Below are 17,180 nucleotides of genomic sequence, written 5' to 3'. Positions count from 1 at the left end.
TGACCGACAATTGAGGAGATTTAATTTTATCCTTAAGGACAGGGACTTGTAACTCCTCTCTATGGCACACAGCCAGCACTCAACAAAGGTTCACTGCCTGGCTTGACTTGGAGGATGTGATGAGATGATGAGCCGTTCTACTTTGTGCAACTGGAGGAAGAGGAGAGCACTTCCTTTCTTGCAGTGAGGTATCCAAACACTGTGTGAGTCACTGCGAGAGGGCAACACCTTCTCTGATCTGTTTGAAAATAGGTTAGATTTCTTCTGTCTAGAAGCTGTTGAAGGCATTCCTACTTAAAGAAGGGCTAGGGAGCCCAGCACTGAGAGTGTAGGTGCCCCAGCCAGGACTGTGTGGGGAGCAGACACGAAGGGACAGACAGGGGAGCTGGGCGGGAGTAGTGCTCTCTCTCCCACCGCATGTGAGCGTCCCCTGGAGCTGCAGTCAGAATTCTGTTTGCATGGGTGGGCCTGAGAGGCTCCCGCCTAAGAAACTCCGAGGGACACCATGTAGCTGGTGTTGGTCTTACCTTGAGCAGCAAGGTTAGACCACACCTGACACAGACCTCCTAGTGTCTCATATGGGTGTTCTTGCACTTGTAGAAGAGAAAATTTGATATGGAAATCTGAAGATTTTCAGATGTAAATCACTGAGGTTACATAAAATGTTCTACGAAAGAGTCACTATTGGGATTCCTGATAAAGAGCTTATAGCAACAAATTATCTTTAAAAAACAAATTATCTTCAAAAACAATAAAGAATTATCTTTTTTTTAAAAAAAAGGGTTTGATTCACTTAAAGGAACACCCTCCATGGCAAGGATATTGGTAATAAACTTTCATATACTATCCTCATCAATGCCCACTGCTGAAGCTTACGATCAATGGTTTGCTTACTACTTGTTAATAATTGGATTTGACTGAATCGCAGCCCACAGACTGAGAACACAGGAAACACCAATTCTGAGAGGACTACTGGTGGCAAATTCTGCTTTCAGGTTTATTGAAAGTGCCCCAGATTCTCTGTTTTATAGGTTTTATTCACTGATTCATTCAATCAATTAATAATTATTGAGTGCCTCTTATGTGCCAGACACTGTTATGGATGCTGGGGTACAGCAGTGGAAGAGCAGCCCGAGTCCCCTGCTCGCAGAGTGCATATTCTAGAGGTAGAAGACGGACACTGACAGCAGATAGCTGTATGGAGAACAGGAAGCAGGGTTATGAACTAGAAGAAGATGGAAGAGAGTCAGCAGCTACCTTAGATCTCCGGGAGCCTCTCTGATGAGGGATTATTTGAACAAAGACCTAAATGCTGAGGGTTGTTTGATTTTATGGGCAAAAAATAATAGATATCCACTTTGCTAACAGTTAATACCATTTTCTTATTTGTCGTGTCCTAGGTGTAGTTAAAAACCTGCATTCCCTCCCTGTCCAAGGCTGCATAACAAGGGTTTGGGATAAGAAAAGTGGGGGATTTTTCAGGTCTTTCTGATTAGTTACTTTTTAAAAAGTATTACTATGTTTTTAATTTCAATATAAGTCCAGGACAGGGGACCTTAAAATACGAGCATAAACATTTATGGTATAAGAGGTTACTGAGTACAGAAGACAGAAACTTAGACTCAGCAACCAGATTTAGGCCGAAGTCTGAATTCTGGATCCACAGATTTACTACCTGTGTGGCCCTGGGCAAGTCACTTGACCTTTTATAATTCTCAGTTTTCGTCTCTACAGAGGCGGGGTCACTCCATCTCAAATATTTTAGAGAAGGTAATTCTTTTAGAAACTCGGCACGCAGCAGGTGCTTGAACACCTGTAACCACGTTTTTGCCATGTGTCTGAAAGCCCAGTGCAGTGTCTGGCCCAAGGCAGGTGCCGGCCTGTTGCTTTCCTCCTTACTTATCCGCATTACCAGCTTCTCCACAATTTTCCATTTGTGCAGATGAACAAGGGTTGACGCGATGTGTATTTCTGCTTGATGATTTCACAGGACTCATGTAGTCAGTGCAAGATTAGCTTCAAAGCTTCGGATCTAGCCCACTTTGGAGACAACGGGGAAGCGGAGGAGCCAATGGGCTCTGTAAGAGAGGCAGTCTGACCTTCCTTGACCAACCTCATCTTCATCTCCTTAGCTCTCCTTCGCAGATGATCAGAGCTGTGCGCTGGAAGTGGGCGAAAGCTAATGGGGACAGGACGCCACCGACAGCCCTGAGAGAGCGCGTGTGTCCCTCACGTCTGGCCTGGTCTACCCCCCAGAGTCTTCCTGTGCTCAGGGAAGCTCACCTTTTCTGCAGCCTAGGCCAGGGAGTCCTGAACAGGCACTGGGGGGCAGGTAAGGAGGCCTTGCTTCCTAAGTCACATCTGAGGCATAAACAAAGCTTCCTGTGAGCTTGTTTTGGAGAACTACCCCAAATGCAGGCACACAGAGGCTGCTGGTGCATCCAGACACACGTACGTCCCACCATGCTCTGAAGGCAGCTCACATGAGTGCAGCACAAACAGCCTCCTACTCGATGAACTGGACCCCAGGGGAAATGCAGGTAGGCCCAATCAATGGGGGAATAGCATGAGGGTGTTCTCTGTGCCAAAAAGGGGACTGGGCTAGATGGTAAATTCCCAAAAAGGACCATCTGGTGGCATAAATTATCCAATGGCTGGTGTGAGTTAATGACACCAAAGTCGCCACAAACATGTACAACATCCTTCAGTTGAGTTTTAATGTCCTCGCAGGCCCCGTTTCAATTATGCCTTTCTATGCTGAATACAGCCAAATGTAAATTTATCCACTGACCCTCCCCAACACACATATACCATGAGCCTGCATGCTTCTGTAAGGAAACAGGGGCAGAGCAGGGAGAATGCGTCTAAGAGCACAAGGTTAACTGTGGGTGATTTTTCTATGAAATACACACACTCACATCTGTCTTCTCCCCAAAAGGCTTCAGCTATTAAATGTTAGTTATTTAATAACTGCAAGGATATCGGCATTCAGATGCTAAGATTTATGATCAATTACGATCATAACGTGCAGACAGGAACAGGAATTACTCTAAATAAAGGAGTCATTGGGTCAAAGATTCTACATTTAACCCCAATATGTCCAAAAGAAATCTACTTAAGGACCCCAAGAGGAGTCTCCGGATGGAGAAGCTTCCTGACATCAACACACAGAGCAGCTTCAATACACACAAGATGACGTCAGTTCCAGACCCCAGCAAGGATGTGCCAAACCCATATATTGTGATTCCAACTTTCACTGAGGAAGGTGAACTGGCCAGGACTCTACTCAGCCTTTTACAAAGGGTTCAAAGAAGCCTCAGGCCTCGCAACGTCCAACAGCACGTGGGTCCTCACTGATGCTGCACCGGGGCACGCTCCCGCACAGGCCTGGACAGGGCAGCCAGTATCGCCACCCTCACTGAAGCCTGGCCTGCTCTTAGCCACATCAGGCGAACTGGCATGTACTAAGTGTGGTGTGGAGCTGACATGCGGCCTCTGGAGGGGACCTGCCGCTAACAACCAGAAAGCAGCAGAGGCTAGTACCCACCCGCCAAGTCCCATGTCTCCTCACGATGATCCCACGTGTCTGTTTCCCACCCCCAAGCCTGGATCCCTGCAAAGCAGGACCCACAGCCCCCATCCATCCCTGAGTTTGCAGAGCCAGGCGTCGTCTCACCAGAGAATCTTCCCAAGGAAGGCTGCTGAACGAGTGAGTGAATGAATGAAGAGCGAGTGAGAGGTCAGGCAGAGGCAAAGCAGAGGGAAGTTCTGCATTTTAGTAAAGGGAGCAAGATAGAGGACTCCACTCACCCAAGGGTGCTGAAGGTTTTATTTCGTTCTGTTCTAACTACCACTCAGTAGAACTGCCTGGGGCCAGGGATGGGGGTGGTATACATTTCTAGGAGTGTTTGCAGCTTCATCACCCCTACAATCAGGATACACAACAGTTCCATCACCCCAAAACCTCCCTGTGCCTTCCTTCATAGTCACTCCCACTGAGGACGGGCTTTGATAGGGAGGAGAGAAAGCCGTTAAATTTGAAGACCAAGGGTTTCTTCAGAGATTTTCTTGGTGTTCCTCTGTTCTCGCAGGGAATTACTCTGAGGCATGGGTTGGGGGAGAATGGTCAGAAAACATCTGTTTCAAACTTACTCTGTGCTAGGTATAATTCTTAAATGGGTTATGTATGTTACCTCATTCAACTCTTAAGAATGTTGAAATAGCTATTTTTATCAAAAGATTATAAAAATGAGGACACAGGCTCAGAGAGGTTAGGGAATTTGCCCATAATCACACAGCTGGCAAGGGCTAGAGCCAGGATTCCACTCTGCCTGTCAGTTCCAAAGCCCACCCTCCATCCTCCATATCCATTTGACTCTACACATCGAGGAAGCGCTGGAGCAGACGGCCCCTGGCCCACGGAGGTTAGACCTTGAGAAAGGTTTCAAAAAGCTCTGCTACCAGAATGATTCATGTTACTCTCAAGACTCCACAGCCAAGACTGGATAGCCTGGGAGGCTAGACTAGCAACCATCATCTGCTTAGTTCACTAGAGACGGAAGTAGAGGCTGTTCTTCCATTTCAACAGAAAAGCATGATGACACCCGGTAACAGGAAGTAGGTTTAAGAGTCTCCTCATTTTACAAAAATCCCAGTATAAACTGTAGCACAGGCAACCCGTTCTCCTTTCTAACGTTATCAATCCAGCTGAAAAAGTTCATAGGTTTTTATTTGATTATTAAAAGATACTCCACAGAACCACTCCGAGAAAGCAGCTAACATAGAAACAGAATCGGAGGCAGATGGATGCTGGATGGCAGGAGAGAACGTGAGCACGTGAAAAACCACACACACTCCCAGCCTCCTCCTTGGCTGGCACGGCCACCTACATGGGCAGCTGCGACACATGCGCGCTCACGCTGGATGCTGCGCTGCTCTAGGCTCGCGCCCCTCCTGCCCCGCGGGTGTCAGCCTCACGTTCGGGCCCCTGCATCTCCGCCTCGCGCCTGGTGTCCCACCCCATCTTCGCCTCACGCCCGCCCCACACACCCCACTCCTGCATCTCCACCTGGTGCCCGGTCCCCGCCCTCACCTGGCTCCACTTCGTGCCAGCCACTGGACTGGCTGCCGCTGCCCGGGGAGCGGCCCTGGCCGGTGTAGAACGGCTCCTCCCCAGGACTGTCCATTTCGTCCTCCACAGACTTGAGGCGCTTCGTGGAGCTGGAAGAACAAATGGGGAGTGTTTAAAAGCCATCCCAACCACCTTTCTCCTGGACACTGCGTCTCTGGTGGAAAGAAGCCGAGGGGGGAAGCCACTGACCACTCAGGGTACCCAGGACTCTATCCGGGCTCTTGTGCAGCCCAGCGAGTCACTGGATGTGGAACAAAGTCTTGGGGCTGTGTTGTTTCAAGTGTCTGGGTCTGACTTTTATTGTCACTCAAGTTGTTGCTGCCGCAACATCTGGTCCCTTTTCCTTTGAAGAGCTGAGGGCTGGCGCCTGCTCCTGTCTCCACCTGGAAGTGTCCGCAGCAAGGCCACATTTTGCATCTCCTCAGGCAGTGGCTGGGATGGGGCCATCGGCAATGTCCCTAGACGTCACATCAACCCTGATGGCACCCCAGAGAGGACAGAAGTCAGGGCAAACGACCCTTCAAGGAAAGCGTGGATTGCTTTTTCTTTTTGACATGTTTTCTCATCTTCCACTTGGATTTGTCCATTCAAAAACTATTTGCTGACTAGACACTGGAGATAAAACTGGACACCAGAGACAAAAACACGAGGAAGGAGAGCATTTCCCTGTGAGAATGACAGACGTGCAAAAAAGAGAGGCTGGGGATTTTTATGCCCTTCCTCTTTTTATGCCTACAGAAATTACCAAAATGAAGTTTTGGATATTTTGTTTTTGGAGATTTTTTACTTTTGGAGAGGTATGGTTGAGAACTTCCCAGAATGTAGCCCATTTCCTCCAATTGCAGGACTCACTTTTTCTCCCAATTTGAGGCTTCAGGCGTGAAAAGGTAGTGAAACGGTACATATTGCTAATCTTGTTCTAATTACCTTAATTGTTAATGCCTCTAACATACCGGAATGGGTGGATTTCAGACCTGGTGGGAGTGCCTGATGGTAAATCTCTTTCTTGTGCGCCATGGTACAGAATTCCCAATATGCTCTCGTTCATCACTTACTGTGTGCCTCCTACATGCCAGCTGCTGTGCTAGATGCTGGGACACAGAGATGGGTCAGATACGGCCTCTGTCTCCAGAGAGTTCACAGTCCAGTGGACGAAGAGACAGAGGTAAACAAACTTGTGCAAAAGAGAAACATAGGTATTATGACGGAACCACATGTGGGATATAGTGGGTCAGATGAGGGAGGGAGAAAGCAATGCCAGGCCTGGGAGGTTGAGGAGGCTGCCAGGGGAGATGGTTTCAGAGCTGTCTGTAATATTGTGAGTGTCCAGGGGACAGGCAGAGAGAAGGAAAGGGCAGACATGGTCTGTGTGCAGCTGATCATCTTGGCCCCAGGACACCCTCATGATCCAAAAACTAAACGGTTAATGTCTGGTACATGAGGGGCATTCCAGGCCGAGTCTGAGCTCATGGCGGGCAGCCTGGTATGCTCATGTCACACACATTGTCGGATGTTTGAACACCACTCCCAGGAGGGCCGTGAGGATCAGGCAGAAACGACATCATGAGTAAAGTGCGACCCGTGCAGAGACCTGCCAGGTGTCTGGTATGAAGTTGAAGGAAGGGAACAGCTTTCGAAAAGGGGGTGGAGGTTATGGACGTCGTATGTCTGGACTTTATCCGACAAGCAACGGGGACTCCCTGAAAAAGTCTAAACAGGGAGTGACATCAGAGTTGTATTTTAGGAAGGTCACTCTGGTAGCTGTGCAGGTGATGGCTTTAGAGAAGCACAGGGACAAGAGGGGATGGAACTTGGAGGCGGGAGATGGTTAAGAGGCTATTGTGTCACAAAAAAAAAATGCGGAGGGCTCAATTAAGGCAAGAAATCCTAATGATCAGAGTAGGCATTCCAGTATTCTTGGCCTCTGAGTTCTACTCTCATTAGATCCAGACCACCAGAAAGCACCATCTCTGCAGCCTGCTACTCAGCAACCAAAGGGAAACCTTTAATAGCTTATTTAGTGTTCTTGGCTTGGCTTCCCTTGAAGTTGGATGAAAAACAGTCAGTTGAAGTACTGTTCTATGCTTTATGTAAAACTGAATCTACTGAAGTTCTTTATAAAAGGATATACACAAAAAATTCCTTCTAATACATAAAACCAGAAAAAATACAGTCTCTTTGATTGAATTCTTGTTGTTTCCTTTTATGAGAATATGCAGATTATATAACCTAGTGCTTCCCTTCTTGCCATGGCAGCCAGGAATCTCGGGGTGAAGTGGAAGGCCTAACTCTCGGGGCAGGTTCTTGGTACAACAGTCTCTCCTGTCTCTCCATGTGGCCCCGGCCTCTCTTTCTGTAGTTCATACTACCTGTTCTATTTTAAAGTTGAAAGCCACTTGAAATCATTTTGGAAGGTGGAAGAATACAAATCGGAAAAAAGTAAATACTTCCCTTACGTTTCCTAGCAAACAAAAGCAAGACCTGCATATTCTGATGGGACTGCGAGATCTGTGGAGAAAGGGAGTATTTTTTTTTTTAAATCTCTAGTGCCCACCAGTGTCTGGCTAACAGTAGATGCTCAAAAACTGCTGAACTGAGCTATTGACTTAGGAACAGCCATATGAGTACCTACTGTGACAAGCACTTGCCCAAGCGTCATGATTCAGCGAGACCCAACTCAAAAGGCCAACTTCACTGCTTGTCATTCTCCCATTATTAATATTTTTCTGAGTTTCTAAAGCTTTTGATTTCCTTAGTCTCCTCTAAAAAATGCAAATACACCATGCAGGCATTAAATCGTACAGGTGAAGGAGTGCAGTTATTAGCTGTCACCTTTGCTTGAAGGCAAGGCCTTTCAGGGCTTGACACAGGATAAACATCTGGAGGATGGAGGAGAGAAAAAGATCCAGAGGTGAAGAAAGTTAGAAGTGCCAGGATGGACAGGTGGAGGGCTTCCCAAAGTTTACTAACTTCACAAACCTGATAGCTGGTTTATCTCAATGAAGTTTTTTTTGGATAAAAAAATACATTTTATCCCAATTTTTTATACTACCCCTTCTATGATTTTGGAGATGTTTACTATGAAGGGGCACAAAACCTACAGTTAGTGCCTAACAATCTCCTTCTATTTCTTTCTCTTTATTTTTGCTTCAGGAAGATTGCTGCTGAGCTAACATCTGTGCCAATCTTTCTCTACTTATGTGGGACACTGCCACAGCATGGCTTGCCGAGCGGTGCTAGGTCCGCGCCCAGGATCCAAACCTGCAAACCCAGGGCCACCGACGTGGAGCACGCACACACTCAACCACCACGCCACTGGGCCGGCCCCTCCTTCTATTTCTTTTAATTTATGAGTTAGTCACTGGTTTTGGTTTCTTGCTCCTGGCTCTCTCACACACTGATTCTGTTCTCCCAGAGACACCCGAGGAACATAGCCAGTGGTGAGACCCTAGACTAGAGGGGGGCAGATGTTCTTCGAAGGAGTGACACACCATCTCCTCTTGTGAGTGGAATCTTCTCGTGTTCCTAGCAATTCTACCCAGAAATTAAGGCATAACTATCACCTGCCTTCCAAATATTGGCTTAATTCCTACTATGTGCAAAGCCCAGAAGACTTTATACCCATGAAACTGCAAAATGCCTCTTTGCTGAGTGTTCACAGCACCTGAAAATTCCCCTGTGTCTCCCTTACCAGTGTCTCCCATCAGTCTGTAAAGCTCCTGTCACTTAACTTTATATCCACGGGGCCTGGGACAGTATCCTCAGTACGTAATAGATGTTTCTTGCTGAACTGGAAGAGTTAGACACTGTCTGGTAAGGGACTTACGGTCTAGATGGGGAGCAGGACATGCACATACCTCAAAGACAGCAATAATAACTCAAGGCAACAACTGCTAAGTGTCCAGGAAGAGTAGAGATGCTCGAGATTGCCTTTTGAGGGCCTCATATTCTCCTGTTCCTTACTGAAAGAGCCCCATTTCTAAGAGGACTCCGTGGTAAAACAGCATGTTATTTCAGTTCCAACGGACCTGATTTTGAATGCAGACTCTACCATTTACTAGGTCTGTGATCTTGGGCAGGTTACTTAACTTCTCTGAGCTTTGGGTTGATCCACTGTTAGATGGCAACAGTGTCTATATTGTAAAATTGTTGTGAAGACTAAGTGATACGTAAAACACCTAGTACGGTGCCTGTCTCAGAGCAGGTGGCCAGTTAATACTGGCACAGGAGGAACAAACAGTGATTGATTGATGAATTTTCTATATGTAAATTTGGGGTATTCTTCCGGGCACATTTTCTAACCTGTATGCAGATAATTCTGCTGAGTCTACATATTTAAAGAATAATTTTTTTAAAAAAATCATCCTAGGAAAGTCTAACGAGAGTAAAACAAACATGTTACTGAGTTATTAACTACTGATGCTGTTTATAATTAGCTCCTTATCAGTGTTAGTTATTTGCAGAATATGAGATTGACACCAGCCTTTTAAATGACATTAACCACGAGGTTTCCACTCCCAGACTCACAACAAAAGAGCTGGAGAAGTGGACAGGATGGTTGGTGAGGAGCATGCCCCCAAACCATGGATGTTTGGGACACCTGTGGTCTGTGCACAGCACACATATGACGACAGGCAGCCCGTCAACCCTACACTGAGTCACTGCCCACAGTGTTGGCAGAGCTGCTCAGGCTGGCTCAGCACAGTCACACACAACCTCTCTTCCATCAGCAAACGGCCAAGATTCTCAACATGTGCTAATGCCAGTGTGTCCCCAGCTTACTCTTTTATTAGAAACGTACTCTGGACTTGAGACTTCTCTTCCTGAGGAGCAGAAGGGAGCCAAGGGGAACGTGTACACCACAGGAAAGCTCATGGTAGGATTTGGTGGGGATGTTTCTTTAACTGTCTTCCAGGTATTATTAGTATTGACTAAGCTGATATTTTTTTAAGTAATGATGGTTAAAATATATAAATTCAAGGTAAGAATGAATCTCTACCAAGGAATATCTCTGTAATCTGGCCATTGTTTTAAATCATAAGACTCCAGTACTTGCTTTAGGAGGAATACACCTTTGCCAAACATTTTTCTGCAAAGTACGCAAACATTAAAGATCATTCTGCACCATTCTTTTCTTTGTCATCACAGTCCAGCGCTAAAGCCAATCTGTAAAAGAGGACCGTGGCTTTAAAGCCTAATCCCTTTCCCTTGGGTGCAGGATATCTGGAGACAACAGGGTCTTGCAAAACACTTCACTGTGACTTTGGCTTTGTGACCTCCAGGGGTTCCAGAACCTGGCCTGGTTATCTGCTATGCTCTCCAGCTTTATTTTCTTTAAGGTCTCCGGGTGCAATGGGGTTTATGATCTGGCCTCACCCTGATATAGGATTGCATTCACTTTTATAAGCTCACATCAAGATATCAAATAGGTTTCATCTCTTAGGGCAACTCCAGCAGAATGGATTTTGAGACTTTTGAAGGCTCAGCAGGAAAAGAGCTGTAATGTCATTGTTGAGCTGGGACTGGTGTCACCAGTGTCAATTTTTCTGCCAAACAAGCCAAAACACACACCCTTTCCCCTGCTCAGGCCTTGTCCTGCATTTCCTGGGCACACGCGATGGGTCACCCATCCTCCTGCACATCTTTCCTCAGTCTTCACTGCCCGAGGACCCCTTCCTTGTCCTCTCCATCTTGCCAGCCCAGAAAACATCTACAGCTGATCAGTCATCTCTTTTCAGATAAGGACTTCTTTATTTTTAGCCTATGCCACACTATTTAGCTCACTGTTTTTACTGTTGGGTGAAGATACATTTATTTATTTCTGCTGCATGGGTATTTACTTCTTTCCCAGTGAGAATGAAAGCCTGTGGGGCTGAACCTACCTCTCTAGAATCTTCTGCTACCACAGGCACATTGCTAAGTGCCTAGCAGGCCCAGAGTTAACACCCAGGGCGTAGCTATGAGGCAGGACCTCTGTAAGAGCCGCCAATCAGATTACCTGGTAGAGGACGTGCTGGGTAAAGACCTCCTCATGGCTCCTGGACTCATGCTATAGTATGAAGAACTTTCCAAATCTGACAGAGAGAAATTTGGGCCAGTTCCTGCAGCTATTGGTGCTAGAATAAAAAGAAAAAGAAAAAGGAAACATCAGTTAAATTCTGTGAATAAAAGATCAACAAGAGCATATTTCAGTGTTGCATTTGACACATTTTATTTTCAAATTTATATGGTAAGTTTATCCAAAATAATCAGTAATGAACTCTGATCTCAAAAGAGGTTAACAATAAAGATCGTCTACACCGGAAGGCTTATTGTTCCTAGTGTACCTTTCGTCTTTCCTCTTTGTGAAACGGTAAATTGTCACCAAAGTTGCAACATTCCTGGATGCTTTTAACAAAAATACCTCCATTTTTTGGTATGAAACTTCTCTTGAATGACCAGTCGAAACATTCCGTGGGCTTTTCTACCTTGGTCTGATGCTGATAGAGTCCACTCATGTGTATTTTGGAATTAGAACTGCAGATTAATCTTTCATGTGTGATTTGCCCTTACTCTGAGTCTCCTCAGCACCCTGCTTACACATTTAATTTAATCTTTGTCCCAGCTTCTAATTTAAGGCAGGTCCTGAGCCATCATTTTTGTAAATAAAGTTTTACTGGAACACAGCCACACCCACTCATTTACATATTGTCTGTTTCCACACTAGACAGCAAAGATAAGTAGCTGCAACGAGACCATATGGCTCACAAAGCAGAAAACATTTATATAGAAGAATCTGCCATCTGATTTAAGGGATTGTTAAGGATAATTCTGACTATGTGTGATTTTCAGAGCTGACCTCTGTGTGAGATGTAATTCCCTATATTTTTCCTGTCCTGGAACCTCAAGATGTCTTGTTTACAGTAGTAGCTTTAATAAATATTTTTTAATGAATAAATAAATAACATCTTATAAAACTGTGTAAAATTAGTGGTACAACTATATTAATGCAAATAATCTCTTCTCTTGAAAGATTATGCAAAAGTGGGAGTAACAGACGCATATACTACCGTGTTGAGGGAATGGTTTGAGAGTTAAGCCCATATAAACGGATATATAAATAAATAAAGTAGAGGCTAATATTCATAAAAAGAAAGGATAGTTAGGAATCTCATGAACCAGGGACTTTCATTCTTTCAACACATGATTACTGAGTCTGCTCTTGCCAAGAGCTGTGCTGGGTGAGGAAGGCCCTTGGATGGAAGACCCTGACTCAGCTCCAGAGGGTGAGGCTGGCAGGTTGATTTCCACACAGTCTGATGAGCCCTTTGCTAGAGTTATTCCTACACTGACGGGGCCGCACAGAAGGGGTATCTAACCCCACTGAGGGTAAGCAGTCAAAGGAGTGAAAGGGCCTCAGAAAATGTGACGCCCAGAAGAATGTTAGAAGCACAAGCAGGAATCACTCAACGGAGAGGGAACAGCATTGACAAGGTAAGAGAAGAGCAAACGCACACTGGATTTCTGATAACTTTGTACAATGTAGTACACAACACATGGGGAAAGGGAGAGTTAGGTAGGTCACGAACAGTCTGTAGGTTTCTCGAAGGCACATGAATTTGAGTCCAGCAGACTTCCAAGTTTACAGGCAATTACAGCACTTACCATGCTCCACTATAACTGGGGACTGTTGGGTTATACTGCCAGCCTCTCATACGATCCCTGACACAGGGAGGCAGGTAGCAAGCACTGGTCAAATGGAAGTGATTGTTGTCAAAGGAGAACCAACAAAGTGTGGGAAGGCTACCATCAAATCTGTGTTTCTAACATAGAAACATTACCCAGTCCTGAGGGTGGGCATGGGTGGTGGGCAGCTGAAGAATATAATCAGCAAACCAGAGAGGCCAGTGGAGTCACCAAAATAAGGCAAATGGGGGTATGGTCTAAACTCGAGGAATGGAGAGGAGGCTGATATAAGGGATTTAGGATTTAGGATCAAGAAAATTGGTTGTGGGGCTGGCCCCGTGGCCGAGTGGTTAAGTTCGCGCGCTCCGCTGCAGGTGGCCCAGTGTTTCGTTGGTTTGAATCCTGGGCACGGACATGGCACTGCTCATCAAACCACGCTGAGGCAGCGTCCCCCATGCCCCAACTAGAAGGACCCACAGAGAAGAATACACAACTATGTACCAGGGGGCTTTGGGGAGAAAAAGGGAAAAAAATAAAATTAAAAAAAAAAAAGAAAACTGGTTGACTTCCTGAGTGTGGTAATAATGGCAATGGGGAACATGGGGGAGACTCCCATGATCACTGGTGGGGAAACCCGGTGAACCAGGGTGCTGTAATAAAATTACGGAATCAAGGAATGGGGAGTGGTTACAATGATTGCTTAGAATACACAGTTAGTTATCTGATTAATAGCAGTGGCTAAACCTTAAGCATAACTGTCATTATATAAAAACGGTCACCACTAGGAAATGGAAAACCCTGATATTCACATATACTTTTTGAAATTCAAACACATCTCTCAATGACAGGCTTCAATGGAGGAAGGGCCTTTGTTTAGTTCAAAAATGAATGGTTAGGCTTCACAATAAGTGTAAACAGAGCTCTAATTAATAATTTTGCTGGTCATTCCCTAATTTGCTTTCTATATTAAATTTATTTGCATAATTTCCCCTTTTATTTCATAATGTTTTATGTATGAAATAGGCCATGGAGGGGGGAGATGACTCCAATGGGGGCCTCTATTGGCCAGCATTGCTTTTAGTAACCTGGCAGCTAAGAGGTGCTTATTAATGTTTGTGCCTCACAGAGCTCAGAGACGCACATCTCTCATTAACTAAAGAAGTGGGAGGAAGCTGGTCAGTGTCGGGCGCGTTTAGATTTTCTTCACAGATTTCAGGATGGGGTTGAGGCCTCGCTGGATGGAGCAGCTGCTTCATTCCTAAGCTCCAGGAAACCGCATGAGCCCTACTCCCTCCCTCTTGGCAGGAAAGACAGAGCAAGGTGTGAGCGTGAGGAGCGGCTGGACAGAGCAGAGAAGTCTGGGGCCCTCAACCTAGTGGTGAGCATCCAGCTGTACTTAGATTTAACATGCCATCTACCACATTCTACCCCAGAAAAATGTCTTTTACCCTGATTATCTTTTTAAAATGTCAAGGGAGCTGGAATAGGTGAAGGAAGCAAAATACATGCATAAATATGGTGTGCCCACCTCTTAATCTCAGAGAGATTAATAAAATGATTAAGCCTACAGAAATGTCCTTAACCTCCCTGTGCACTTACTTCCTGGGGCCTCTTAGTGACTGTATTTGTCACCCAGCAAACAACAGCAGCTGGCCTCGCAGCATTGGGACACTTCCCAGGTGTCTACTGGACGTCTGGTGACTAACTGTAGGGCTTGACAAACTGGTGATGTGTGTCCTGAGTTTTATAACATCAGTAAATTTCTGAAATGAGAATGAGTTTCACAAGCTGTGCTAATAAGGCACAGACTCAAACTCTGCCTTCTTCAAGAGTCTTGAAGCAAACCCCAGTCCTGTGCGTGTCACAAGAACGTCGGCTAACTGGAAAGGGTTCTGACATGGCCAAAGAGACAGGCTCCTGCCTGTGGGTGGGGTTGTTGTCAGTGTCCCACCACAGGGTAGGTGTCCCAGGGTCTCTGATTTGGAGAGCTCACAGGTGACCAGGAACTCAGGAGGTGGCTTTCTGAGTCCCTAAGGAGCTGTGTTGCAATCAGCACTTTCTTTACTAGACCTAATTTAATTCTCAACACAACCTTTTTAGGAAAGTACATTTCTAGATGAGGAGAAATAAGCCTGGAATGAGGTGAAGTCACTTGCCCTGGAGAACAGAAAGGCAAGAAAGAGGAAGAGGCAGGATTAAAGTTTGAGGACATCTGGCCAGAAATCTGTACTTTTCCTATCACACCACCCTACTCTCCTCTATGATATGTGCCTTAAACTTGAGATGATAAAAAGGTTTACAACCTAAGGAAATGAAAAAATAACACCTGAATACCTAATGCAATGCTGAACGTGCTAAATCTCACAGGAGAAATGCAAACAACGTGTCAGGAAAGTTCAAAGGAGTAATAGATCACATTGGCTTGTGGGATCCAAAAAAGGGCTGATTCCAGGAAGAGGCGGCACTTAACCAAGCCTTCAAGGATGGCTAGGATTTGGAGAGGCAGAGAAGGAGACAGGGGAGTGTTTCCAGGCGAATGACAGCATGTGCACAGGTCTGGAGGCAGGAAGTGAAGCGAGTGACTCATGGGGTCCAGGACAGTTTCTGAGTAGGGCAGTGGTAACTGCTGCATCTGTGGACCATCAACATGATGACAGCATCGGAATGCCCGGGGAGGACCGCGACTCTGGAGCGGGGATCAGTCAGCAGGCTGATCAGGAGTCCTGGCAAGAGGGGATGGAGGCCTAAACGATGCAGTGAAAAGAGAACTGTCACGATGGTTATACGTCACCTCTTATAGGGGAGCAAACAGGTATGAAAGACATGCTTCCCATTATGCACGACAAAAGAGCATAAATAAGCAAATGGTGACATCATTCTGACCAATATACAATACCAAAAAGACATATACAACAAAATGAACTTCTTAGCCAATAATGGTACTGTGTCATTTTTGCAAATTAGGGAACTAAACATCGCCAAGGGTTAACGACTTGTCCAATGTCTGCCTAGGACGTCAGGCTGGGCATCTGACACTCACAGCTAACCGCCTTCCGGAGTGTGACAGATTACGGAGCCACTGCCAATCACATGCGGGCATGATTGGCCTGGACCAACCACAGCACTTCCTGTCTGCTCCATATATTGTAAAACCTGATTTGTTCCATTTGTACTTGACTGTAGGCTTTACCATTCTTTATTTATCTCATAGCTAACATCTTCCACCCAACTAAACTGAGTGCATTTTGAGCACCGTAAAGAAAGACATCCCAGGGCACAGAAAAAGTGCTGGTCTAGGCCTGGGAGAGGTGGAGTCCCAGCCCTGCCAACAACCACCTATGTACCTTGGATCTCATAATTCTAACAATTATTGTAAAATGAAAACTCACCGCCACTGCTATGGCCATCACCATGACAATAAGAAGGACTAACATTTATTAAGCATTGTTTATGGGCCAGACACTGGGCTAAGAGCATTAGTACATCATCCCATTAAATCCTCACACCGCCACTAGGAAGGAACTGTGGCATGAAGAGGTTAAGTAACTTTCCTAGGTTATGAGGTCACAGGGTTATGCCAGATGACATTTAATCCCACACGTCCTACAGCCTCTTTTGTGTTCCTAAACAGCTCACCACAGATTTGTATACACAGCTGATGATCAATAAATATGCTCTGAATTAACGAGAGTAAATAATTACCCTCTCCATTTATCCCCCTCAAACTTTAAGCAATGCAGAATGAAACTTGGAAATCTAGAAATATACGTAAGTAGTGAGGACTGGCTCCTCAACTTTCTTAAGCAGTACTGCAATTACTCTAACATGAAATATTTGTGGATTTTGTTCCACTGAGGAGTTTTCCTCAAAAGGTTAACTTTTTGGAATTGTCCCTTCAGATGTTATTCCTCAGTCATGCATCCCCCACCCCCTTCTTTCCTGTCGTGAGTAGAATGCAGTCTTTGTGTCGTTTCTCAATAAATGGTTTGCTATTAAGGAATCATTATAGTAATGTGGACCATTGGAAGCAAGGGGTTACTTTAGTAGCTGACCCTCTTAATGACCTGCTCCTCTGCACACATTAGTAGTCAGATAAGGGTGTAGCTCCCAACCTCCGCCATCCACCAGACACAGTCTGCTCAGGCTGGCAGATTTTGTTAGAAAGAGAGGGTGATGGAAAAAAGAATTCTATCCAACTTGTCAAGCTACTCTGCCCGGGAGATGACAGAGCACTGAGTTTATAGCTTGATCAACAAGAATCAGCAGGGAGCAGTGACTGAATGACCAGTGCGGCCAGCCTATTGCTAATGGCACATATCCTCTGAGAGACTGCATTCTGTGGAATTCAACAAATCATCGTGGAGCGTTTCTGATGCACAGGCGC

General features: G+C 45.6%; 1 protein-coding gene across 8 annotated transcripts in view; it reads right to left on the bottom strand.

Annotated features, from left to right (window-relative positions):
* The window catches only part of NFIA (nuclear factor I A), a 343,081-nt gene that overhangs the window by 88,551 nt on the left and 237,350 nt on the right, over window positions 1–17,180 (bottom strand). For all 8 annotated transcript variants that reach the window (XR_006886030.1, XM_046645541.1, XM_046645542.1 and 5 more), the window contains 2 exons: window positions 11,130–11,247; window positions 5,093–5,220 (listed from right to left, as the gene is read on the bottom strand). Coding sequence is in view for 7 of the 8 variants with exons in the window: in XM_046645541.1 (XP_046501497.1) it covers window positions 5,093–5,220; window positions 11,130–11,247 (246 nt within the window). In the remaining variant the exon portion in view is untranslated. The remainder of the gene's footprint in view (window positions 1–5,092; window positions 5,221–11,129; window positions 11,248–17,180) is intronic.

Source organism: Equus quagga, chromosome 18 (genome assembly GCF_021613505.1).
Source record: "Equus quagga isolate Etosha38 chromosome 18, UCLA_HA_Equagga_1.0, whole genome shotgun sequence".
NCBI lineage: Eukaryota > Metazoa > Chordata > Mammalia > Perissodactyla > Equidae > Equus > Equus quagga.
The sequence above is the reverse complement of the archived record's forward strand: the minus strand, read 5'-3'. Positions and strand labels throughout refer to the sequence as shown.